At 46.8% G+C, this 26,431-nt stretch overlaps 2 protein-coding genes across 6 annotated transcripts in view; both read right to left on the bottom strand.

The window, feature by feature from the left end:
• The window catches only part of LOC139054626 (acetylcholinesterase-1-like), a 1,099,423-nt gene that overhangs the window by 193,225 nt on the left and 879,767 nt on the right, over positions 1-26,431 (bottom strand). The gene's annotated exons all lie outside the window — the stretch shown is intronic.
• On the bottom strand, positions 2,682-8,629 carry LOC139054615 (uncharacterized). The gene is made up of 3 exons (XM_070531899.1): positions 8,619-8,629; positions 3,477-3,885; positions 2,682-3,308 (listed from the first exon to the last, which is right to left on the bottom strand). The coding sequence occupies exons 1-3, from the start codon at positions 8,627-8,629 to the stop codon at positions 2,682-2,684; spliced, it is 1,047 nt and encodes a 348-aa protein (XP_070388000.1).

The following is a 26,431-nucleotide window of genomic DNA, read 5'->3' as shown; positions in this document are numbered from 1 at the left end:
CCCCCTGCACTCCAAGATTTGGTGTCTTGCCATGTGATCCCAGAGCGAGCCTACCCACACCACGTTGCCTAATTTCCAACTGTTGCCGGGTCTCTGTTTTAATACATAGAACTGCATTGGCAAAAGTCAGGCCTGGTACCATTACCCCCTTCCGTGTCCCTCGTACTACCTCGTACCTATTGTAGTTCCACAGTGCCCTACTCTTCATAATCGCTGCACTTCTGTTACCTTTAGTCGTTAGATATTTTTCGCACTCTGTCAGATACTCAATGCCATTATTTATCCACACCCCAAGCTACCTGTATTTATCGACTATCTCCAGCGTGACCTCCTGTGTCTTATGCTCGCCGCAAATGTTATCATTAAAAATCATGACTGCTGATTTTTCTTTGCTAAACTTCAAGCCTAATCTGTCTCATTCTGTACCACATATGTCCATTAATTACTGCAGATCGTCTGCATTGTCAGCCATTATTACAATAACTTCCGCGTGCATCAGTCCTGGTAATGACTGTTCAATCAATTTTCCTTGTTTCAAAAATGATAGGTTGAAGCAGAGTCCGCTTTGCTGTATTTTGGCCTCTAAACCTTGTAGGTACAGCATAAACAGCGGAGGTGGCAATGGAAACCCCTGCCTAAGCCCCCGCCGAATCACTACAGGCTCCGAAACCTGCTTTTCCCATTGTATAATCACCCGGTTGCCTTAATAGATATCTTTTAAGAAAGTGGTCTCCATCTTGCACTCCTAAAGTTTCCAGAATGCCCCACAAGCCCTCTTGAAGTACACTGTCATAGGCTCCTTTGATGTCCAAAAAATCCAGCCATAGGGGTCTGTGTTCCCTTTCAGCTATTTCAATGCACTGTGTCAGTGAGAACAGATTGTCTTCTTGCCTCCTATGCTTCCGGAACCTATTTTGTAGCTCTCGAAGCATCCCCTCGTTCTCTACCCATGCCTGCAGTCTGTCCTTTATAATCTGCATAACCACCCTGTAAACCACTGACGTCACTGTTATAGGCTGGTAGTTATTTATGCCAGCTTTGTCCCCCTTTCCCTTATATATCATTCTCATCCTACTTAGCCTCCATTCGTCAGGTACTTTACCATTCACTAGCATTTTGCTCACCACCTCCCTCAATGCTTTCTTAGATTTCGGGCCCAATTTCTTTATTAACATAATTGGAATACCATCGGGGCCTGCCGATGTGCTACTTGGTACCCTCTTCTAAGCCCTTTCCCACTCTTTTTGTCCAAGCGAAAGCAGTGGGTTGACCGGGCTATCCCTCTTCGACGTACTGCATGTACCATTTCTCTGTTTTGTAAATTTTTCCCTCATCATGGTTCGTATATGCTCCATTGCCTCCTCTCCTTCTTACCGAGTACCTTGAGCTGTTACTATATACCTCTGCTCTAGGCTTGCCCTATTACCCAAGGAGTTCAGATGTTGCCAGAATTTTCCAGCTGCCTGTTTATCTTTTTATTGCTTATTTTGACAGCCATTAGGACGCTTTTGTCTTGATTTTCTCGTTGATCAAATAGGACGCTTCCCTTTTGCACTTTATGTAGTTTACCCATTTTCTCTCTATTTCTGCTTCAGGTTCTCGCTTACTTTTGGAATACATGTGCTCCCTGGAGGCTTCCTGACGTTTCTTTATGGCCTTCTTAACCTCTTCATCCCACCAGCTCTTGAGTTTTCGTATCCCTAGCCTCGTTTTCCCGACTCGCGCCTTACCTAGCTCACGCTCAAATAGTCTCATTAACCTTGGGTAAGTCCAATCAGTTTCAGTACCCTCTGACATTTCCTCTTCAATTTGTTTGGCCGCTATTTCCACTTGGTCTTCTGAGTAAGAAATCGCATCTGGCATTTCCTCGCGCGTCGTTCGCGCTTTAGTTTCCCTCTTAAAACTCAACTTGATACGTTTTTGGTCGCTACCTATACTTCTGGAGCCCAGTTCATCTATAATCATGGCTCCTAATCTATCGTACATCCTATGCGACATTAACGCATAATCTGTTGTCGAGTGTCGACTCCCTACCTCCCATGTTATGATCCCGTCACACTTTTCAGTTGAGTTACAGACAACTAAGTTAAGCCTCTCACACATATCCAGCAGCATGTTGCCTGTGGAGTCTGTGTACCCATCCATATCTTCAAAATGTGCATTCATGTCTCCTAATACAATTACATCACATCCTTTTACTAGCTCTTTGATGTCCGCTGCTATACAGTCCAGCAATTTTTTTGTTTTCCGCTTTAGCATTTGATCCTGTCCAAAGGTATACAAAGCCTAGAAGTGTTTTCGCCCCTGCTACTTTTCCTTGTAGCCATAAATGCTCCTTGCATTTCTGTTTGACCCTTTGCCAATTTGTATTTTTATGAATGAGTGCTCCGATTCCCCCACCCTTTCTGCTACCCTGCTCTCTGTTGCAGCATTCCCATGCATAATCAGGGTTACAGGGTGGTTGTTCCATGTCCCTAAGATGTGTCTCTACAAACCCATAAACCATTAAGTTCGCCTGCCTTAGTTGTTCTTCGATTTCCTCCCATTTTAGCCTATTTCTGCCACCTTGCATGTTAATGAACCCTATGTCTGACCTAATTTGCTCTTGCGCTTATTCCTGTCGCCTCTCTTACAGTACTGATGTTTGCGTGTTTGTGGCTCCTGCCTCGAATCGTCCACGCCTAGACTGCTTCTTTCAGGGCTCTGGGTCCCCCTAAAAAAGCTGTTGCCTGGCGACCCATCCTGCCCCCTATCCTTTTGCCAGTGGCACCACTGTAGTGAATGCCATCCTGCACAAAAGGCCGGAAGCCGGTTCTGTACACGTCCCTGTTGACCTCCATCACGCTGTACCCGAGTCGTCCGCTCAGACTCCTAATGACCCGATTGGCCTCAACCATCCTCCTTTCTACCTGGTAAGCCTGGTCCTGGACCTCTGGGATAGTGCATATGGTCACATGCACCCTCCCGGAGGCCTCTCTAAGCTTACTCAGCCCAGTCTCAATGTGCTTCTCAAAGTCCTGGCTTCTCCCCTTAAGCACGTCATTGAGCCCAGAATGCCTAATGACCAAGCTGTCGCTCTCCGTGCTGACCCAAACCACTTCCCGCGCCTTGGTCATTGCTTCCGCCATGCGCTTGCGCGCTTGCGCCTCCACCTGTACTCGCCCGTCCGCCTTCACTCTCGCCATCACGCCCTGTTCGGCCCTCCCCACATTGGAGTCCCCTATCACCAGGACCCTTCTGCGTGCACACCGTTCGACTGCAGCCTGTGTCCGCTGCCCCTCCCTTTGCGCCCGCTGGCGCCCCTGTGGCTGCAGCGTCGCCTCACTCGGGGCGCGTTGTGCAGCTTCACTATAGCTACGCCGTTTCACCAGCGGCGAGCTGACGACGGCTTGCTCTGGCTCCCTGCCTCCCACTTCGCCTGTAGGGTCTACCCTACTTTCTTAGTTTTTGCCAACACTTTGATGTCCTGACCCGACCTTCTCCGCTGACCGCGTCTCCAGCGCGTCGAGCCGCCTTTCCAGTTCGGCGCTCCTTTCTTTTTCTTCCACAAGCTCGGCCATGGTCCTTGCTAACTGCGCTGCCTGGGCCGCCTCCACCTTGACGAAATTATCAACTTTCGCCTGCAGTGCTACCCGCTTCTCCTGTTCCTCCCTCAGGTCTGCCTTTAGCTCGTCGAACTTAGCCGCCGAATTCCCTTCCAGTTTTTGGACGGCTTCACTGACGCCCTCGCACGACCTGCACGTGAAGCTGGACCCCTCCGCGTCTGCTGAATTCTGGAACATAGTTTCGTCGAGGAAGCACCGTCGCAGGCACTCGTCGCACTGCACTTGCTCCCCGTCCCCCACGGCCTTCACGTTCTTCGATTTCTTCGATAGGCCTACGTCCCTATAGGCCCAACGAGGAAGTTCGCCAAATCACTCAAGCAAAGCCGACCTCAACCGCTGTCCCAAACTAAAATAAAGAATTATCACTCCCTACCCCATGTAAGAATCTGAGGAGCTAGCTGAAAGAATAAACTAAGCCTATCAATAGGTGCCTCCTACCAACTAGGCCTGACGGGGGAGCCGCCAGACCTAGACAAAGCCGGTACGTTTGCTACTCTTACCAAGAATTCAAAATTTGCGCCCCTACTCCATGCAAAAAAAAACACTTCAAAACGCTAGCTAATAAAGACAAAATAGTATTTAGCTACGAACGAAGTCGCTGAAGCCTCGACCACAGGAGCGTCCGTGAGCCGCCGTAACGAGCACCGCAGCACTCGACCTTCCTGCCGAAAGGCCGTCAAGAAGTCGCACGCCAACTCCCTCTGGCGAATAGCACCCCCGAGCCACCGACAACCCTGGCTCCTTCGCTTCGTCACGTCATACAGGCGCAAGCTGCCGCGACGCTGCTATCTGTGCCTCCGCAGCCTGATGCTGGACCGCTAACTTACGCTGACGTTGTCGCCCGGCCTTACGCTCCTCCGGCTCCTGATACCTACCGGGCCGCCGGCACCTTCCATGTGCCGCCGCCACCTTCACGTCTCAGAACGAATCCGAGATGCTTTTGGAACGTCGTGAAAAACCGCGATAGTCCAGGTATAACTCTTACTAATGAATTAGGAGGGATAATCCCAAGCCGTTATTGCGCGTCTACACTTAATATCGCTTTCACCCATTCATTTTGCCCGACCCATTTTGGCAGCTCTCCACCATTCATAGCACCTAGTTTCTTTCCAATGGAACCGATTTTACTCGACTCATCTGGTACCTGCTCTATGATTAACAATCTAAAATGATCCTCTTCGTGCGGTATTGATAGCATTACGTCCAAATTCTTGCAAGGTGCTACCGAATATAGTTCCATCATATTAAACTTGATTTTTACAAAATCTTCGAACAATAGCTCCTTGCCCAGAGACTGGAAAAAAGGAAAGGTGATTCCACTTCACAAGTCAGGTGACACCCATAACCCATACAACTACAGACCTAGTTCCTTGACATCAGTACCATATAAAATATTTGAACACATAATTTTCTCTCATCTTGTCAACTTTTTGGAATCAAACCGGTTTTTTCATAACAGTCAACATGGGTTCCGTAAGTCCTTCTCATGCGAAACACAGTTATTAACATTTTGTAGCGATCTCCATACTTTTCTAGACGCTGGCTTTATAGTAGACTGTATATTTGTAGATTTTGCAAAAGCCTTCGACAGAGTTAACCACTACTTACTCCTACTAAAACTTGGCCACCTAAATATTGATCCCCTGGTATTCAACTAGATTCGAGAGTTTCTTTCTAACCGTACACAATATGTTAGCATTAATGATAATGATTCTCCTGAAGTTCCGGTGGGTTCAGGGGTACCTCAAGGCTCTGTTTTAGCACCCTCACTTTTCTTAATTTATATCAACGATCTTTCTAACCAAATTGCAAGTTCCATTTGTCTCTTTCGTGACGACTGTGTTATATACCGCAAGATTGAGAGCACTAACGATACTTTAACACTCCATGATGATCTCAGTAACACTGCAGCATGTTGCAAGCTTTGGCTAATGGAACACTTCTAAATGCAAAACAATGAGAATTTCCCGTAACCAGTCAGCTTGCCCCGCCTACATACATAATGATACTCCCCTTGACCCGGTACTTTTTTACAAATATCTCGGTGTGCATATTGCTAATAACCTTTCATCGAAAAGACACATCGAGTACATCACGACCAAAGCTAACCGAATGCTAGGCTATCTCAGACGTAACTTTTCTTTAGCTCCACCGAAACTAAAACATCAACCCTAAGTCACTTATGTAAGACCTAACCTCGAATACGCATGCTCGATATGGGACCCTGGATATGCTACTCTAATAAATATCCTTGAAAGTGTGCACAATCGATCGGTCCGTTTCATTCTTAACAATAATCACCGTACTTCTAGCGTTACTAACATCAAACTTGCTCTTGACATTCCCCTTCTCTCTTCCCGAAGAAAATTATTTCGTTTCTCCCTCTTTCATAAAATCTACTATCATAACCACTAGCTCCAGTCCCGGTACATGACACCAGCATCTTATGTCTCCGCACTTATCGATCATCGCTTCAAACTTCACGTACCTGCGCAGCACACAGTTACCTACTCATAGTCGTTCATGCCGAGAACATGTCTTGAGTGGAACCACCTGCCTGCGTCACTTGTCGCTATCACAGATACAGACTGTTTTCGCAGAGCACTATCAAACGAATTATAAGCCTACTTCAAAACTGCGTCACTACCATGTTGTCACCTATTGCTATCGTTTTCTTTCATTGCTATTATTCCGTGTCTTCGTTTTTCTAATCTTGTTACTTGATTTTTAAGTGTTTATTTTTGCCTTGTTACTTTCGTGCTCATTTACCTCTTGTTTCTGTATTTTATTTGCGATATAACTGTTCTTCACTTCTCCTTGTATTTATTTTATATGTACTGATATACTGAAGCCCCTCCCCTCTATGACGCTTCTTGTAAGCCCTGAGGGTAATAATAAATAAATAAATAAATAAATAAATTAATTAATATTGTCGTCCCTTACCCGGCCGCTGGAGCCCCTCTCTCCAACCCGTGGCGAACACCAGATAACCGGCCAATATGCTATTCCTGCCATTTTCCGGGCCACATAGCACAATTTTGCCGCCGTCGCAGCCACCGTTTACCTCACAGAAGCTACAAGCCTGCTCAAAGTCCACGTCAGGGCCAATCTAATCGTCCTCCGGACTCGTGTTACAGTCACCACCCCTTTGATTCACCCCGGTCGCCTTCCCCACGTCGCCGATACATTTCCCCATTGGTTCGCCGACCCAACCCAGCCCGAGTGGAAAACTAACAGTCCCAGTTCCAGAGGCAAGAACTGGGTTTACGTCGAACATTTGGAGGCCTCATTCTTCCCCGGCGAACGAATTCAATTGAACTCTGCGTAGACGGCGTCACCGTACACGCACTTATTGACACCGGAGCCACGTTTCTATTATTAGTGAGAAGCTTTGGTGCAATTTGCACAATGTGACCATTCCACTTACCCCTATTTCTATGTGTACAACCTCGCATCGCATTCAGCCTTCAGCGTCGTGCACAGCCCGGGTAGTCATTCAAAGCGTTATATATGTTATCGGATTTGTCGTCCTATCTCGTTCCTAGCATGACGTTATTCTTGGATGGAATTTCTTATCAGTCAATTGAGCTCTTATCGACCGCGCTCATGCCGAACTTACATTAACAGTGCCGTGCTTTGACCCTAAGGATCATTATTCTCTGGAATTTGTTGCCGCCTCTGACATCGATATCGCACCTTTCTCCACCGCTCTGGTCCCTGTGTCATGTACCTCTGCTGCGAACTCATCTGTTCTTTTTACGTCGTCGGCCACATGAGCGCGCGCCTGGAACTTTCTGCTTCCGTTTGCTGTCGACACTTTTTGCAACGGTTCTGCGGCCCTTTACGTGTGCAATCCGTCTGCTTGCCCATCATCTCTACTCCGTGACGAGTGCCTGGGTACGTCTCAAGCTTTCGATTGCGCTCTCCCGGCCACCATGTTTGGTGATACAGCATCACTTCCGATTTGTACCGTCACTCCTTGTGCCACGACGGATGCCCCTGTAGATGTCTTCGCTCGTGCCATCGACGCAGCACTCACACCTGCACAGCCCACATTAATCATCAAGCACCACCAGCGTTTTCGTGCCTCATTTGACATTGACCCAACATCCTTGTGCTCAGAGTCCGCAGTTGTTCACCGTAACAACACCGGTCAATAAGCACCATTGCGCCAGCGTCCGTATCGTGTGTCGGCCTCTGAACGACATATCATCGACCAGCACGTTGACGACATGCTTTAGCGTGGCATCATCCAGCCCTCTAATAGTCCATGGGCATCTCCGGTTGTCCTCGTTAAAAAAAGATGACAATATTTGGTTGTGCGTCGACTATCGCCGTCTTAACCGAATAACAAGCAAATATGTCTATCCTATCCCGTGCATCGACAATGCCTTGGACAGTCTGCAGGGAGCCGAATTCTTTTCCGCGCTGGATCTTCGCTCCGAGTACTGGCAAGTGCCAATGGCAGAGGCCGATCGCCAAAAGACAGCCTTTGTAACACCTGATGGGCTATATGAACTTACCGTCATGCCATTCGGCCTCTTCAACGCACCTTGCACTTTCGAGCGAATGATGGACACCATTCTTCGAGGGCTGAAATGGAAAACGCGTGTCCGTTGTTTAGATGACATTGTGGTTTTTTTCCACCGACTTTGCGTTGCACCTCAGCCGCCTTGAGCGAGTCCTAGGGTGCCTCTCCACTGCAGAACTCCAACAAAATTTTAAGAAATGCCACTACGGCTCTCGCACGCTTACTATTCTCGGCCATGTAGTTTCAAAAGACGGTATCCTACCGGACCGCACAAAACTTACCGCAGTATCCAAGTTCCCTGAACCAACCACCATGAAAGAGCTTCGCAGCTTCATCGAACTGTGGTTATATTTCCGAAGCTTCATCCGTAACTTTGCCGGTGTCATCGCCCCCTTGACGCAGCTTCTCGCTGGGAGTTCTGACCTATCAGCGTGGTCCCCGGCATGCGACGACGCATTCCAAGAACTGCGACAACTTCTCACCTCTCCTCCATTACTCCAACACTTCGACCCCTCTGCTCCAACTGAGATGCATACTCACGCTAGTGGTGTCGGGCTAAGCGCTGTTCTTGCCCAACGCAAGGATGGCTTCGAAGAGTACGTCGTCGCGTATGCCAGCCGCACCCTTCCGAAAGCCGATGCGAACTACTCGGTTACTGAGAAGGAATGTCTGGCCATCATTCGGGCTATCAGAAAATTTCGTCCTTATGTATATGGGCGTCCATTTGGCATCGTGAAAGACCACCATGCCCTGTGCTGGCTATCTTCACTAAAAGATCCAACTGGTCGGCTCACCCGTTGTGCATTGTGCCTACAAGAGTACGACATCCACGTTGTTTATCGCTCCGGCTGAAAGCATTCAAACGCAGACGCTCTATCCCGGTCACCCCTGCTCTCTGGTACGGTCCACTCGTTTATGTCCACCTGCGGTGCTTTCGCCCCCAACATTTTCGACATGCCATGGGAGCAGAGCAAATACCCATGGATCTCTTCGCTTATTAACATCCTGTCTAGCCAGTCGCCAGCGCCAATCTCTCAGACGATCCGTCGTCAAGCCGTGCACTTCATCATTCGGGATAAGCTGCTGCACCACTACCACTGCAATTCGAGCGGCCGCAAGTGGTTACTTATTCCCCGACACCTACGGTCAGACATCTGCGCCACGTTCCACGACGACCCACAAACACAACGCGGCCCCGCTGGTGTGTTAAAGCATACTGTCGTCTCCAGCTTCGGTACTACTGGCGCGGTATGTACCATTTCGTTCGCCAGTATGTCCAGTCATGCCACATATGCCAACGACGCAAGGCGCCACCTTAATGTGCCACCGGCCCTTTGCAACCTTTACCATGTCCCGCGCTCACGTTCGATGAGGTCGGCATTGACCTCTACGATCAGCTTTCCAATACTCCAAGCGGCAACCGCTGGGTTATTGTTGCTATCGACTTCATCACGCAGTAAGCTAAAACTTCAGCCCTAGCATCTGCCACAGCAAAGGGCGTTGCCAGTTTTATCCTTGAAAGCCTGATTTCACGCCATGGAGCACCTCGAGAATTACTGAGCGACCGTGGCCGCGCTTTCTTTCCAGATTCATTTCAGCTTTGCAAAAGGAATGTCACATCATTCACCGCACTACCACGACATATCATCCTCAAACTAATGGGATGACAGAACGTTTCAACCGCACCCTTGGCGACACGGTCATGTATGTTTCATCTGACCACTGGAATTGGGATCGCTGTCTGCGCCGCCCCCCTTTTAGTCACCTACGCTTAGAATACTGGCACGCAAAGCACCACTGGGTTCTCCCATTTTTTTATCCTTTACGGACACGAACCTCCATGCACTATGGACACTACTCTACCTTACTGACCAGATGCTTAGGAGGGGACGATTGTTTCTAGAGCGGCTGCATACGCCGAAGAATGTCGCCAGCTCGCTCGTTCGTTCATATCCCAGGACCAGTGGCGCGAAACGCATCGCCACGATTCATCAACTACGGCTACGTGCTTTGCTTCTAGCTCACTGGTCTGGTTGTGGGTACCTTTTACTGATCCAGGCCTTTCCTCCAAGCTGCTCTCCAAGCATCACGGTCGTTATCGGGGACTGAAAAAAACATTGGCGGTAAACTACCTCATCGAGCCAATGGAAGCGCCTTCCGACCAGCGTCTTCGCGCCCAGGAAATTGTCCCCGTCTCCCGGCTCAAGCACTGTTATGACCCCCCTTTGTTCTCCTGTTCTTAGGTCGCCGAATGGCTACTCTTTCCGTAGGGAGTGATTGTAATGAAGGCACTTTTCAGTGGGCATGGTGCCGGTGAAACAGAAGAAGACGACGACGTGAAGCGCTGGCTTTCCTGTTTCATGGCCAATACCCCACTATGGGTATGTGCCACGGCCACTCAGGACAACAACAACTGTTTCACTATAGCACCGACCTGTTTCATGCCTACCGCTACAAACCTAGGACTAGCGCTGCTAGGCGAAAACCCCCGTTGTAATGTGTATATATATATATATATATATATATATATATATATATATATATATATATATATATATATATATATATATATATATATATATGTGTGTGTGTGTGTGTGTGTGTGCGTGCGCGTGCGTGCGTGCGTGCGCGCGCGTGTGTGTGTGTGTACGTGTGTGTGTGTGTGTGTGTGTGTGTGTGCGCGTGCGTGCGTGCATGTGTGTGTGTGCGTGTGTGTGTTTGTGTGTGTGTGTGTGTGTGCGCGGGTGCGTGCGTGCGCGCGCGCGCGTATATACATACAGGCTGCATATATCAAGCACTAAAGACGATCAGGCACAGGTAACATCTTTAAATAAGGTCTGACTCCCATTGGGACACATCTGAACATGTTACCACACGTGGTGGCTAATTTTGTTATAGGAGTGCTATGAACGCCAGCAATCTAATGCATAAGCGAATTAGAGGTTCATAAGACGGACATGAAACTGTCACAAGAAAACTTCTCCGGAGCGCACATTACGAAGACATTTTATGTTCACAAGAAAAACACTCATCACGTATTCAACAGAAAGACGGTGGCCAATATGTTTTAGAATGACATTAGGAATACATAAGAAAATTCCAAAGAAGGACATCAGAAAATCAACTGACTGTGATGCGAAAACTCATTAGACTTTTAAGTGAAACTCATCTCACATTTTGTTAATGGAGAATCGCAGTGGCAGGCTGTGTCCTTACAGCCTATGGCTGACGAAGGAATCCATGAACTATTCACAAATACTGAAATGAGGAAAGTAACGACGACAAACCAGTTGCTATGAGGCATGAAATACTCGCTGAACCAACGCCCGAATAAAAAAGCGGCCGGGAATGGTGCACTGTCTGAAGAAAAGGGGCAGTAAAAGGGGAAATAGTTCAATCTCGCTAGAAAGTCAGAATATAATAAAAAACTAACCAGAAATAAAAGTGCGAGCTCGCCTCTTGTCATGATTGAAGCCGTTACAATAACACATTAAATTTACAAATTTAACCTAACTCTGCACCTAAGGGCAAAAACATTTCTGTGCCGAGAATTACAAGGAGACACCCACTGCGCTGTTTGAACTGCTTTCTCCATTTTGCCACAAAAAGCAACAGCACCACTGAACACAAAACCTTTCCTTGGCGTCTCTGAGTTAGTCATAGTGAGCTAAAATGTATCTAGCGGTGCGTTAAATCTACAGGTTTCCCTCGAAGTCTTGAACAACAACAAGAATAAATCTGACGTTTTACGTGCTAGAGCCACAGCTCGGTTATGAGGCACGCCATAGAGGATGGCTCCGGATTAATCTTTACACCATGGGGTTTGTTAACGTGCACCTAAACCTCGGCACACGAGCGTTATCAGATTCCGCCCCTATCGAAATAGGGCCTCTGTGGTTGAGATCGAACTCGCCAACTTGAGCTCAACAACGCCACGCCAAAACCACTGGACTACCACGGTGGCTTCACGTTTTGACGAGGATGTTCAAAGCACCTTTGCTTTTCAACATCGAGGAATCATCTCTGCAAGACGGATTACCCAGTGTACTGACACCGGCAGCCGCTGAAAAATTTTTACTGCCTACTGCCAGAAGGTAGGCGAATGCTCGTGTATGTCACCTGGGTTGAATAATTTAAAAGACAAAGCGTGTAAGAATAACTGATATAGAATATCATAGGTCATGGGAATTTCACTCGATAGATAGTTTTATGTTTCTATTTTCACTTAAGAAATAACGAACAAGTCCAAATTTATACGGCAGATCTAACGCACTTGTTTGAAAACACACTAAGCGAACACTTCGTTCAGATGTTGAGACGCGCAAGTTACTATTCGTGTTTTGCAATGGTCTTCGCATAATAGCGAGCATGTACCAGCCCGATAAGAGGCGTTTGTTTGTCTTTCAGAATGCGCTCCGTTCCCATAAGACAGCTGCAAAGGCCACACAGTCCCACAACCTGGGGTTTATGTGCTCAGGCTTCCTACGCCTATGAGCCAAGCATCCACGATAGCGCGCGAAGCCCCCAACCACATAGCCCACTCAACCACGGATTACAACCTCTGCGATTAGCCCAACTTTCTCTGCGAGAAATGTACGACGCAGAGACGCCAAGCTCTGGGGAGGAATACAGTGAACATGTCCCCTGATAAATAAGTTGTGCTCCAGAAGGCACATATTCATAGCCGTATCCGTCTACATGAATGCCACAGAGGCATATCGTGTTAACTTTCAGGCGTATGCATTTCATGTAAAGGCGTATAGCATCAAATGCGCTAAACAAGCCTAGTTTGAGATGAAAAGTGATCATTTCAGCGGTCCATGTAAACATAAGCCTATCGTATCCTGAATTATGGGAACGCATTCGCTACGGGAAAACAACCGGCCAACATACCAGCGTTGGCTGCACTGTAAAAATTAAATGAGCCTGAATAGGGTTTTTCATGGTTGGAGACCGTGTAAAACTCCACAGCCCAATATATTTATTCCATCAATATGGAGTAGAAAAGCATAAAACCATCATTTTACCTCCTTAACCAAATGACGGAGAAAAAAAGAAACGGCATGACCTGATATCGCTCTATCTACAAAAGGAAGTTTATTAGCGCCAGAACCTCGTGCCATCAAATTGAGTGAAAATTTGTATCCTCCGTGCACTGTAAACACATATTATAGCCAGCATGGGTACGACATACGGCATACAACCTTCTTAAACTCTTCGGCGTCAAGTTTGACTTCATCAGCGGGAGCGTATTCAATACAAAAAAAAGCGAATTCCTTCCCAACACTTGTAGATGTACTAAAATCGGTCGCAAATGGAGTTTTTTTCCTCGCGAGAAATCTGATACGTAAATGGAGTGAAATAAAGGGCAGTGCGGCAGTTGCATTACCTTGGTACACCCGAGTTCTTTACGGCTCTGCAATTGTTTCTTTCATGCACTTCAACTCATGGATACCACTTTGGATAATGAGTGGCCGTTTCTACAAGCCTTTGGCGTCACTATAACAGCAACGACATCTTGATGTCTTGCTAAGCACGCCGCACACGACAGAGATTCCGACCGCCTCGTCGACGATGGCGTAAAGACACGATTTTAGGCCTAACATCCATGGATCCCTTCTCTTGGCTGGGCAGCAGCAATGTCATTCATGCATGCACTCCAAGCGTTGTTCAGCGGCGCCAACCTCGTATCAGTCACTTCAGGTGAAACATGGTCAAACAATTGTTCGTGCGCGATGGCTTGTGGGGATCGAGGTGCCTCCCCGTGCCTCGTCCCCCCGTACGCGCGCTGTGCTGCCACTGTTTAGCTCGGCCTCCGGGATTCGACGCCCTAAAGGCAACATGGCGGACACGGCTTGCGCGCCGGAGCTACTTTCCTGCGCAAACCGTGCTTCTCCCTCTCGGGGTCGAGGCTAGCAAGTGTGACCGGGACGCACGCTGGCTGGCTTCCCGAGTGGCGGCCCTCTCCGCTCTCTTCCGCTGAGCGCTTCATCGCCGTGGCAGGTGCTTAGCGAGGTGGTTTCCACTTCTCGTCTTCACGCTCGGTGGACCGCTACCCAGTTAGCCCTAGCGCAGCGGGTGCACGCACACAATCGCTCTTGCCATAAGTATTTGCCCGTAAGCTCCGTGATTGTTGCACTGTGCTCTATCTTGGGTAAATAAATTCGCGCGTGTTGGCGATTTACGCTCCGTGGTTCCTCAGTGGCTATGGTGTTAGGCTGCTGAGCACGAGGTCGCGGCATCGAATCCCGGCCACGGCTACCGCATTTCGACGGGGGCGAAATGCGAAAACACCGGTGTACTTGGATTTAAGTGCACGTTAAAGAACCCCAGGAGGTCGAAATTTCCGGAGTCCTCCACAACGGTGTGCCTCATAATCAGAAAGTGGTTTTGGTGTGTTAAACCCCATAATTTAATTTTGTTGGAGATCTGACTCTGGAGCTTTCTCTGCGCCGTGTCGGAGAGACATCGAACCTTGCCGTAGTGGCTTTATGCGTTGCGGAGTGGAGGAGCATCGTACCCTTTCCTGACAATCGCTCAAGGGTGAGCCCCGTACAAAACCATGTACACAGGCTATAGCTAATGGTGCCTGCATTCTGAGATGCGGCGTTTACTTGAGCTTTTATGGACGTCCTGATGTCACCGTGCAATAATAATATTTTTCGGTAATGGCGGGCATAGGCGCCGACTACGAGGGGGGAGGGGGAAGGTACAGCCCTGCCCCGCCCCCCTCGGGCGATTCCGAAGCCCCATACCCCCTTCCCACAGACACCTAAAGTGCCATCACCGAAGCTTTATCACCCACATCCGGGGCTCTATTCTGGACACGCATGGCGGCTGCACGGCCGCCATTATCCGCCATGTTTACTCTCTGATTGGCTGTCGAAAGGTCACGTGTTTTGAAATTTGTGCCGGGAAGCGGAAGTATTGCAAAATGCAATTTTGTGTTTTCATCAAGATGACGAAACGTGACGTGGAGCTGCAAATATTATGGACTAATACATTTTTTTGGTCCTTGGCAGATATATTGTGATGTTAGCGCTTCAAAAAGAATGTGAGCGGTAGCGTGCAGAAGCCAGTGCAATGCATCTGCAATTGCGTGAATATGTGGTGGCGATTCAAGATATGCGCCATGCCAGCTTGCTGATTGGCTGAAGGAATATCTCATGAGGAGCGTCACAGGAAAGGCTGTTTCGTAAACGTCATTTTTACGATGCGTGACGTTGCGCAGGGCCGCCATTGCTGAGATTTTCCGCCATAATTTTTGCTGCGACGAGCCGTGCGAATTATGCTAATGGGCAGCCATATGCAATGGCAGCCGAGAGGAATGCGTATCGCCACATTTTCCTCGTCGTTTGGCGGCACGAAAATCTTTTGTTCATAACGCGTGCTCATAGTATTTGCATCGCTCTCGGGTGGTGTTGGCATTTGTGTTTTGGGCCATCGTTTTTTAAAAGAACGCGTAAATACGAAATAATATTGGTTGAATATAGCAAACTTTCAGCAATGTTGTCCACTTTTCACTGCTGCATTTGTATTGTAATCGAGATTAATGCCTTTTCGCACAATCAAAAGTTATGACAACGGCCTCTTTCTAATTTATAAAAAAAATGTATGCAAGGCGGCGCCTTGAAGTTTCCTCCCGCGGTGCGAGTAACCAGCGAAATGAACAAGAGATGGCAGCGCCGGCGCTTGCGTCGCTCTAGTGGATATCTCTGGCGCGCGCAACGCTATCAGTGATATTCGGCCGTTTCTAAGCCAGCCGAGTCGGGCTGAGTCACTTGCGTTTCACGAAATAGCGATAACGTGGCCTAGAACGTGCGCGCATCACCACTGGTAGTTCGCGTATGTTGTCTCAAGAAAGAAAACAAGCGCGTTGGCACGAACATGCGATGACTCATTCCATTTTCCAGGGACACGCATCCGAGCTACTGAAGCAGACGACGGAAGCGAGAAGCGTTTTCGACAGAATAATCATACGCTTTGAGATAGCTGCTTTATTTTTACTGCGGAGGAAAACTGTTTTGCTTTACCGATAACGCTACATTGAGTGCCTTCATTTCAGTTCCTTAGGCGAAACGTCAAGTTAGCGTCACGTTACGTAAGCAAAACCGGGCCACCAGCGCCATTTTGTTTGCGTCGCGCCTACGTCACGCACAGCAGAAAATGGCGGAATGTCCAGAATAGCGCCCCCGTTCAGGTTTCTTTTGACTTGCCTCGACCTTTGCACTTTCAATTTTACTGGGGCTAATAGCTTACTGTGTCATTGTTGGAGCGGACGTGCACGGCTTTTAATTCATCGTTTCACTTTAGTTCTGCAAATCCTGACAATAGGAGGACACGGGCATTACAAACTCTAGCAGTGGCTGCCTCATCCGTATTTTTTCACTTGTTTAAATTTCCAGTGAACATTGTTTTAAATTTCCACTGAAAACAGCATGCACACACACCATATATTTAAATATACGCACAGGACAAAGTTTATTATATTTTTAAAAGAGGAAGAGGTAGCCAATTAACAATTATTTCTGAAAGTATGGATAGCCTATTCCTGGAGTGTGAATGAATATGTTGCTTATATTCGCCTTGCTTCAAATTGCTTTGCATGCTTTTTAGGGCATTAAAAAAACCCAAGGGCTTTAATCAACCCTTCAGCAAGCTTTTATTATTGGTGTTTCAAATACACGTGAATGTATTGTGTCTCAGTATTGCTTACTGAATAGAGAGGTTCCTCAGTATTAGGTCCTCCTTAGTGCTTCTATTTACAGTAAGCAATGCTAGCGAATCATGAAAAAGAAACATTTCTAATAATTTACAACATTTATTAGGGATGGAAACATCGTCCGTACCATGCAAAGGTCATAAATATATACAGGGTGTTCCGATTACCTATCATGCACCAAGATAAAAAAAGAGGAACGCGTTACTCGAAGAAAATCTAGTGCATATTGTTTACAGTGCTGTGCTTTAGCTGCCAGTAATTTTTTCGTTACTAAGATTTTATTGCGTAATCGTAATTATCTAACTCGAAACACACTATCCTAATTTTAAAAGCGTCAATGAGGCATTTGAAGGCACAGCGAAGAGACAACTGCGGTATTTTCAGGAAGGTACTAAGTACGTATTAATTTTGTTTTCGACTCCTAAATAAACCCGCGAAATATGAAGAATTATACGTGACTACTCTGTCACCGGGATCATAAAGCAGCGCCCTCGAACAGGCTCCCTCTGGTTTATCCGGAACGAATTAACGGAAATAAAGGGAAACATCGGAAACATCGACGTATTACTTCAAATGCGCCCTGGCCTACGTAGCACGTCGCTTTTGGTGTCAGTTGCAAACAAGCTGTGAGAGCTGTTGTCTTAGCGTAGATAATGTACGAGGATCTTTTTTTTTGTCACGATGCCTATCACCACACAAGCGAATTGACAGCGTCAGTGGAAATGTTTCAAGATACGTTTTGTTTCGTCCCAGTGGCCATGTGTTTCTCTAATGAGCAGTAGGTAAACATGGTCTTTGGCTTGGTATCTGCGAATGGCAACAAGAGGAAGGCCGCAAATATGTATACATGTCATGGAAGTGGGGTCGTAGACCAAACGTGTCGACTATCATCAGAAATTATCAAAATCTACGATAAACCGGCAGTTTGAAGAAACAGCAGCAGAGGACTCCATTTTTAAGTACTAGCCGAAGCACGGACGTTCTAGCATTCGTGGCATCCAACCGTCATGCTAACGTGCGGGATGTGGCCGCCCAGGTACCAATTTCCAAATCATCAGTTTGAAGGATTGTACACGACCGCCTTTCACCCATACCACCTTAACCAGCAAACATGCTTAGAAGATAGAAGCCTGTAGAATCTTCTATATTTCTCGAATTGGGTCCTCAGAAAAGCCGACGAGTCACCGGACGTTTTGAGCAACATCACGTGCACAGACGAAGCCAAATTTCGCAGAAGCACGTAGATAAATTTCCATAGTGCACACTATTGGAAAGACTTCAATCTACACTGGGTAAAGTGCAATCGTCACCAGTACCAGTGGTCGCTCAATGTACGGTTCGGAATTTACGCCGGCGCTATAATCTGTCCCATCTTCTTCGACCCCATAATGACTGGACAGCGTTACGTCAGCGAAATACTTGGAGAAGTGGATGAGTTTCTCAGAGAAGTCACTCCGTCCCGTATTCCGCTACTGTGGTATCAGCAAGATGGGGCACACAGCAGCAGCCGAGCACGAATCCCCGCTGGATGCGACTTTTCATCTGTAATAGATTGGAAGGCACGGGCATGTAAATTGGCAGGCTAGGTCACATGACCTCTCCCCGCTCGATTTCTTTCTCTGGTGTTATGTGAAAGATAGTGCTTACATGATCGAGAAGGACGTCAGATTAGTTCAAGGCAAGGAAAATGGATATCTGACTTAGAATTTCGCCATCGGTCATCAAGAAAGCCACTGAAGATGTGATAAAACGGACACTGTACGGCGTAGCTGCAAAAGCTGACCTATTCGAACACGCCACCTAAGTTGGTGTTCAACGGAGCTTACGAATTCGTTGATAATAAGGGCACACTGAAATGTGATGTTTTTTTTTCTTTTCTCTCTCTTTCTCTCTTTTTTTTTGTGCGACCATCCTTATTGCCAGTTCGGCTCATTTAGATATGGTATGTTTAATTTCGTGAACACATCGGTTTCGCTTTTACTCTGCACGTTGGTCACTTCCCGGTCTGTTTATTTCGCTTTCATTTTTTTACACGAGCCTGCTTTCTGCAGCACGTATGCATTTTGATGAAAAACAAAACGCGTAGTTTTCTTTCTTTCTTTTTTTTTCTTTGGTCCGAAGCAAGTTTTTGCGCGAAATACAGCTTCGCGCGCATTCTTTCGATGCGGTGCGAGCAAAGCCGGGGTTTTAAAACAGTATATGCCTATTCCATGGGTTCTTGCGTTTTGTGCGAGGTCAGAGCGGCGCTTCGGCCGCGTTACCAAGGGGCTTTTGTCCTCGAAGTGATCAGTCGGCCTTGAGAAACGGATAATAAGTGTGACGTAGAAATGACAGGAAGGAATAATTCACTTACTGTATTATACATTCACTCACTGTATAATTCACTCAGAAACCGAAATGAGGCGAAGCCAGAGTTACTCGAAATCAGAATCAACAGCAGTCACGCGCAGCAGCGCTTGTACGCGGACTCCCACAAAAAAAAAATGAAAGAGAGAGAAAGAGACTGCAGTTCCACCGGAAAGGCGGAGAAGTATTAGGGATAGCCAAGTATTCGACAATTACACGAAGGAATATTACACCACCGAGAGGACTCAGGTTCCGAAATTGAACTGTCTCCTACTATGAGGTCTTGCACATACTCATAACGTCGTCACTTCTGCGCTCAATTCTTCGAGGTCGCACGAAGTTTCTTCGAGTTCAAGAAAAAAATGTATATATATATATATATATATATGTGTGTGTGTGTGTGTGTGTGTGTGTGTGTGTGTGTGTGTGTGTGTGTGTGTGTGTGTGTGTGTATGTGTGTGGTCGAGCCGCAGCCTCGCCCCCCGTCCCCGGAAAAATATGGAAATATGGAAACTCTCCGCCTATGCTGCGAAACATAAGTGAGCCTGCACGTTACGGCCTACGCGTTACATGGTACATGAAGCGGAGGAGGTGTCTAACATGGCGCTAGCGCTTTCTTTAGCAACTCGATTCAAGTCGAGTACACCATGGTAATGATACTAAGCGGTGAGAATTTATTACGAAAAAATAGGGTGTGCTTGCGTGGCTGCGAGAGGGAGGAGTGCGTGCGCACGTCGCTTGAGTGCATGCGCGCGTGTGAGCGGCCGCTATTCACTACGCGCGCGCACATCGGTGCATTTCCGTAGAAGCTGACACGTGAACGCTTTTATGTGTGTGTCCGTGTGCATGTAGTTCCCCTGCAGCAGCGCTTGCGCGCACTTGCTCGTAAGGTTCTGACATCTGGCACAGCTGCGCGACTGACTAGACGCAAGGCACGGGGATAGTAGCGCAGGCGAGAACAGTCGTCGTCCACCGCGACTCGCCTTTGACAGCTTTGGTCGCCACCGGGATGCGGCGCGTTCAATGTTGCAAGCTTGCCTGCACGTTCACTCTCTGCCGGCGAGGAGGAGACCATTCAGGCATCCTAGATGTTGTATGGCCCATGGCCACGATGCATCACTCGAACGTCGCTTACGCAGCCACAGTTTCTGTGCGTGTCGCTTGAGCGTGTCCACTTGTTGAAATTGCAGGACTGCTTTACAGGAATGCTTCAGAAAGACTCCGGCTCCATCCAATTTTGGAATGTGGGATGATCTCGCAATTCTTAGAATGCCTCATATTGAGTAAAATCTATTTGCAAAAGTTTGTAGTTTGACTGCCACGCTAGGCTGTTTTTTTTTAAGAAATCTTCTCGTAAGTTGATTATATTTCTTGTTTACGATGGTTTTCTTGATGTTAAGAAAAACAATACTTCATATCGTTCACACGAGTAAATGAATTGTTATAGTTCGCCACGCATCGTTCTGTCATTAGCGCTTCCTTTCATCATCTGCCTTGGGTTGTTTTCATGTGCATTCTTTTCTTGAATGTGCGATGTGTTGGACATTTGACCTTCTTCATGTGGGGTATATATTTTATATTACTGCTAAATGATATGTTTCATTTCAAGTAACATGGTTTTATTACGCGTGAGGTTTATTGAATGCGGTATTTGTCTATATGCTTTTCTCCCGTGTGATATTGTAATGCCTACAGATAATAAAATACACTTCGTACAGCTATCCGAACAACGGTCAGTTTTGTTTTCTTCATTAAATCACAACGTGCGTTGAAATGCTAATAATGACTGCAAAGGCGAGAATGTACTGTCAATGATTCCATTCGCTAATGGTGTCAAGAAAAAAGTCATCGTGCGAACTGGAATTTTATCAATGTCACGTGCTCTTGCGAACCTGAGAGCGCAAATGCGGGCGTTTTATTTCTGCGGAGTTCGCGTTTTCATTTATTTCCTTGAACTGAGTTGTCTAGCTGAGAAAGGGCGGTTAACTAGATGGGTAGATAAATTCGCTTACTATATTTATTTCTATATTAATCTCCAGATAAGTATAATAAATAAATCTAAAATCTAAGCAAATATAGCTATATAGGTGGGAAACAAGATAAGTAACGGTAAATGTTGCTACCGGCACAGAACAAAGCATTTGCAGTAATTCATCGGTCAATAATAAGTATCGTAAAGCCACGGCTCGAAAACTGCGCCTTCATTTCATTGCAAGAAAAAAAAAGTGTACCTTATGTAGCAGGATCTCGATAAACTCTCTCCCGAAGTAGAGGAGTATTAATTCCACTTGTAACACCTCAGACACCCTTTCCACGAGTGAAGTAATATTTGCTGCGCCTGAAAACCCGAAAACCCTTTAAGTAGGGAAGTAATATTCACTCCAATTGAAACACTTAAAAACTCCTTCAAGAAATCAATATATGTACTATATTAAGGATACTTAACTCACTACCGGAAATTAAGTTATATTCACTCCAGTTGGAGCACCTTAAAAATTCCTGAAACAAATGAAGTAATATTTACTGGTATTTGAAGACCATTGAAACTTTTGAAAGATATGCTGTTAATTAAAACTCCGTAGGCATTGAATGTATTCAGCTGTCATTCGGGCAAGGTGACGAGGCATTTACTACCATCTGGGATTATTTCTGTTTAGTGTACCCTGCCGCACTGCGCGAAATCAAAACAAAAATGGCGGCCTACGAAGAAGGCCGTATGCGATTTCTTTTCACTCGTGAGTACATTACGTGCGTTCATACTCTGTGTTTTTTGTCAATAACAATTAAGGTAACATCACTGAGTTACTTTATTCGCGGCGTTAACGTAGTCAAGTCTACTTTGAGGGGACTGAAGCCGAGACGGGCGCACTTAACTACCAATGGCCATGCCAACACGCCGGAAATTATAATATCATGATACAGCACAGTACATTTGCGCATAAGAACCGTTGCGTAAATTGGCCCACGCCAGCAAATGCAGGAGAACCTGACGGTATTTAGCAGACACGCTGCAGGTACATTCGGTGCATTTCACAACGCGATCGGGAAAGTATGCTCATGGGAAGTGAGAGCGCTAACTTTCAAATATGACATTGGATGGCGTTAGCTGACCGGACAGTAAAATGAACATTTACCTAAGCGGTGGCGTATGGGTACATTCGATACGATAAATTAATACGATAGGGTTTTAACGTATCCATGTAAACGGGGCTAGCGAGGATATTTAGGGGCAGTTGTTTCTTTATTAGCGTAATTGCATAGAGAGTTGAGCCAGCCAGCAGCCAACAGTGCTGGGAAGTTTCTAAGATACATGCATCTTAGATACTATCTTAGACGCTCTTTATCTCAGTATCTGTATTTCCGATATAATAAATTATGTATCATCTACCTTTAGATACAAGAAACCGTAGTTGCGACATCACCGTGCGAAAGTATAAACCTTGGCTGAACGCCGCTTCTCAAGCTGATAATGCTGCCACTAAGCCGCCTCAATAAATGTAAAGGGAGCGACATGCTTTTATCTTTCGTCGGTCAAAGCCCTTCAGCGAGGGCAGGCAATGAGGTTAGCGCGACGCTTTAGGTGGAGCAGAGTAACGTGGTGGCGCTGGCGCAGTCTCGACCAAAACAAGCACGCGAAGGTCTGCGCGTAGCCGACCTTTGGTTTTCGTGATATTTTTGTTTTCAGTTGGGTCGGTGTCATGACACTCGCTCGTAGCCACCGTACTGTGCTGCGTACACGAATGCCTGTGGCGTCTTTCGCACAAATTCTGATGCAGCTATAGTGTCGTAATCGAAGTTTCTCTAGCGTGGTGCTCTGTTAAGAAGTCTGAATAATGCAAGAATGCGGTTGCCTTGCCTCTGGTGGCTTTCACACGTCGGCGATTTCAAGGATCTGGTGGAAGTAAGTTTGACTATTGTGAATCAAAGCGTGGATACCGCTGCTTCCGGGAGACATGTGCACAATGCGGCTATTTTGTGGACGTGATTGTTGCTCGGAAGCAGGAAATGCAGTTTTTTTTTAACTACGTTACATGATAAGAATTCTGCAAAATATAAGTAAGCAACGAAAGCTGGAAATTACGGACGGACGGCTTGTTAATACATTCTGCAAGACTGATCTGCTCGATTTCTTTAGTCAACACGCTTCATACACAAGAAGGCTGTGTTTCTCAACACTGAAAGTGCAAGCAGACAGACCAAACTTATTGAGCTCCTTAGAAGCGCCACCCTCAGAGCAGCACCATGGTCCGCTGCCACGTGAGGCTAACCTGCCACGTGAGGCTAACCTCACCGCCGCATCGTGGGCTCTCTGGTCAGATCGATGTTTTGGGAGAAGCTGGGAACTCTTGATGGCAGAGCGCCACTCCTCCTCGGTGACATGATTGGGCCCCCGTAACGAGGGACATCACGAGAGCTTGTGATCCAAGCTGCTAACCGACCCGCAGTCCGGCCAGGTAGACTCGAAAACTGGGATGTGATGTAGGCTGCGACATTCTGAGTTTGATAGCCTGAGACCTGGAACGTTTACCGTCCGGGGCCTGAAAAGCCCGCCTGGCCATTTGATAGTGCTTAGTGCTTGCAACCATGTGCTGACTGCGTTACATTTGGGATTTACATTATATAGTATCTACATTCCAATGGATCTATAATAAGAAATTTGGCAATGCATCCAAGTATCTTCGAATACAAATGGAAGATATCGTATCGCCTACAATAATTGCGGTACTATCTTGTATCTGTGTATGAAATAATTTTTGCCTGAGTATCTTGTATTATATCCTCATACAAATAAAAACTATCTTTGCCCTGCCTTGCCGACACATCACCGCTGATGCCGCCACTGGTGGCAGCGACGGCGACCAAAGTGCCCTTATAACTGCTTGCTGCTTTACGCAGGCAAAGAGAGGGATTACTGCTATCTCCTCACGGAAATTCGACCCTAGGGACCATATCGACAAGCTGAGTAACTGCGTCGTACTTCTGCGCCACGTAATGACACTACTGTGATACGTGGACGCTGCTTGTCCAAATATAAACACTGCGATGGCGGCCTCGTGTTCGACTGGCGGCAGCGAGGGGGACGAAAGCGCGTCCTAAGGATGCTTACTGCTTTGCGAAGACCAATTTGCACATTGTGCTAGAGTTGCCCCTAATCTCTCCAGCCTGCTGCTGCGGCCTTTGAGCTTGCGCATTTGTGCTTAATACAGAACACTCTATCTGTGAAAATCCTATGACACGCGGAAAATGGACTCTTGCTTGTATTGTGTGCGACAACATTTTCCATGCTGGAAGCTGTTGTGATGTAGCACAAAAATTGCTGCATTGGAAACGCTACATGTAGCGGAAAACATGAAAGCGCGAATCTTGACGGCAAGAAAGATCCCTTGTCTTTTCGACAAAAACTTCCAGTTCATCATCTGAAGCAACCAATGTCGCCTTGCAGCTAGCGCTAATAGGAGAGAAGCTAGATGTACTATTACGCCTAAGGGAATCTGTTCTTGAATACAAGAATCAATTCACCAAATGTCACAAACTTTTCTTGACGTCAAGAGACGTCTAGACAAACAGGACAAAGCTATAAGTCACTCAAGAAAGGAGTAGATGACACTGACACAGAGCGATTGAGCGAAACACAGATGCAGTTACAGGACGCCGTCAACAAACTGGAATGGCGCAGCCGGCGCATTAATTTCGAGTTTCATTTTATTCCTCTGACAGCCGCTAAATATTTGCTTGGTAAAGTGAATGAACGTGAGCCTGTTCTTGAAGTACCTTGCCTCCAAGATAATCATATTAATGCCATCCGCCGACTCCCCGCAAGTCGCGACAGAACCCCCGGAATGAGCATATCATAAGAAACAAACAAACAAAAACACCAAGGACAACACATAGTAATTTACTTGTATTTACTAATTAAATAAATGATAAATTAATGGAAATGAAACCGCATGATTAAACAACTTGCCGCCGGTGGGGAACGATCCCTTCGCATTACGCCGGCGATGCTTTGCCAATTGAGCTTCCGCGGAGCCGTTTTCCTAACCGCTTTCTGAGGTATTCATGTTTTTCCTGCTAGAACTAACCCTGAGAGTGTTAGTGCTACCACTTACAAACCTTGGCGGTGGATGTGAGACATCCGTTCTACTGCAAGTGTCGCGAGTACGTGACCTTTTTGGGTGAAGGCAACTGGTCAATAAACCTACGTAGGTTACCTGAAGGCATCAATGTTGCCGGATTCAGGACCTTGGTTACATAATCAACGAGAAGAGGGTGTGTTAACCAAGGGGCTCAAAATTCAAAGCTTAAAGTAAGTGGCCAAAAACATGCACTTTGCTCTTTAAATTCCCCAAACAGGACAGCATTAGGTTTTTTAGATTTACGGCTGCATATTAAAGATGATCACGTGTGTTGAGTCTATGGGCCAAGAACCAATACGGTCCCTTTACCACACAGTTCAGCACACTCTAAGATTCTAAAAATAAATACTGCGCTTTCTTATCGGGCGCTCTCTGTAAGTCATGCAATCATTCTATGGAAGAAAGCCTCCAAAGGCTTGTGGCATGCTTTGAGGCGGCAGGGTATCCGAGGCACGTTATATACTTCAAGGGAAGTTGAAGAGTCTTTCGAATTCAATAAGGCACTCATATACGGATGCGGGAACCTTATGAAACATGAAGATAAAATTTTGGGGGGGGGGGGATTTTTCACTTAGGAGTGATGCAATCGTCGGTTAAAATTGTGCTGTAGCTCCGCCCCCCGTCGAGCGCCGCGCGCTGCTGCTGACGCTGACGATGCGAGCGGAGACCGGAAACCGCGGCTTAGTGATGTCAACACTGGTGTTCCGCTCCTTTGCAGTCTCCGCGACCGTGCCTGACCGGGCTTACTTCTGCGTGCGTGCCGTCCTAATCTGCTTCGCTTGACCCTACATTCCTTTGTTTGTGTGTATATAGGAGTGGTAGTTGACGTGCGCAGCATCAATTGAACTTGTAGGCCGATCATGCCGGCGTTCTGTGCAGCCTACGCTTGCACGAACACCAGCGGCCGCGACGATGTTCCCATGTTCCATTAGTTCCTGCAAGACAAGAAGCTTTCAGCTAAGTGGGAGGCTGCTGTGAAGCGAAACAACTTCAAGCGCTCAAGAACAATTGTTGTGCTCTAACCAATTCCGTGACGATTACTACCGGAGTTTATCAATAATGCGTGCTTTGGGTTCTCCTAAAAATAAAT

This window comes from Dermacentor albipictus, chromosome 1 (assembly GCF_038994185.2).
Source record: "Dermacentor albipictus isolate Rhodes 1998 colony chromosome 1, USDA_Dalb.pri_finalv2, whole genome shotgun sequence".
Classification (NCBI taxonomy): Eukaryota; Metazoa; Arthropoda; class Arachnida; order Ixodida; family Ixodidae; genus Dermacentor; species Dermacentor albipictus.
Note: the sequence above shows the minus strand (reverse complement) of the source record. Positions and strands in the feature narration are given on the sequence as shown.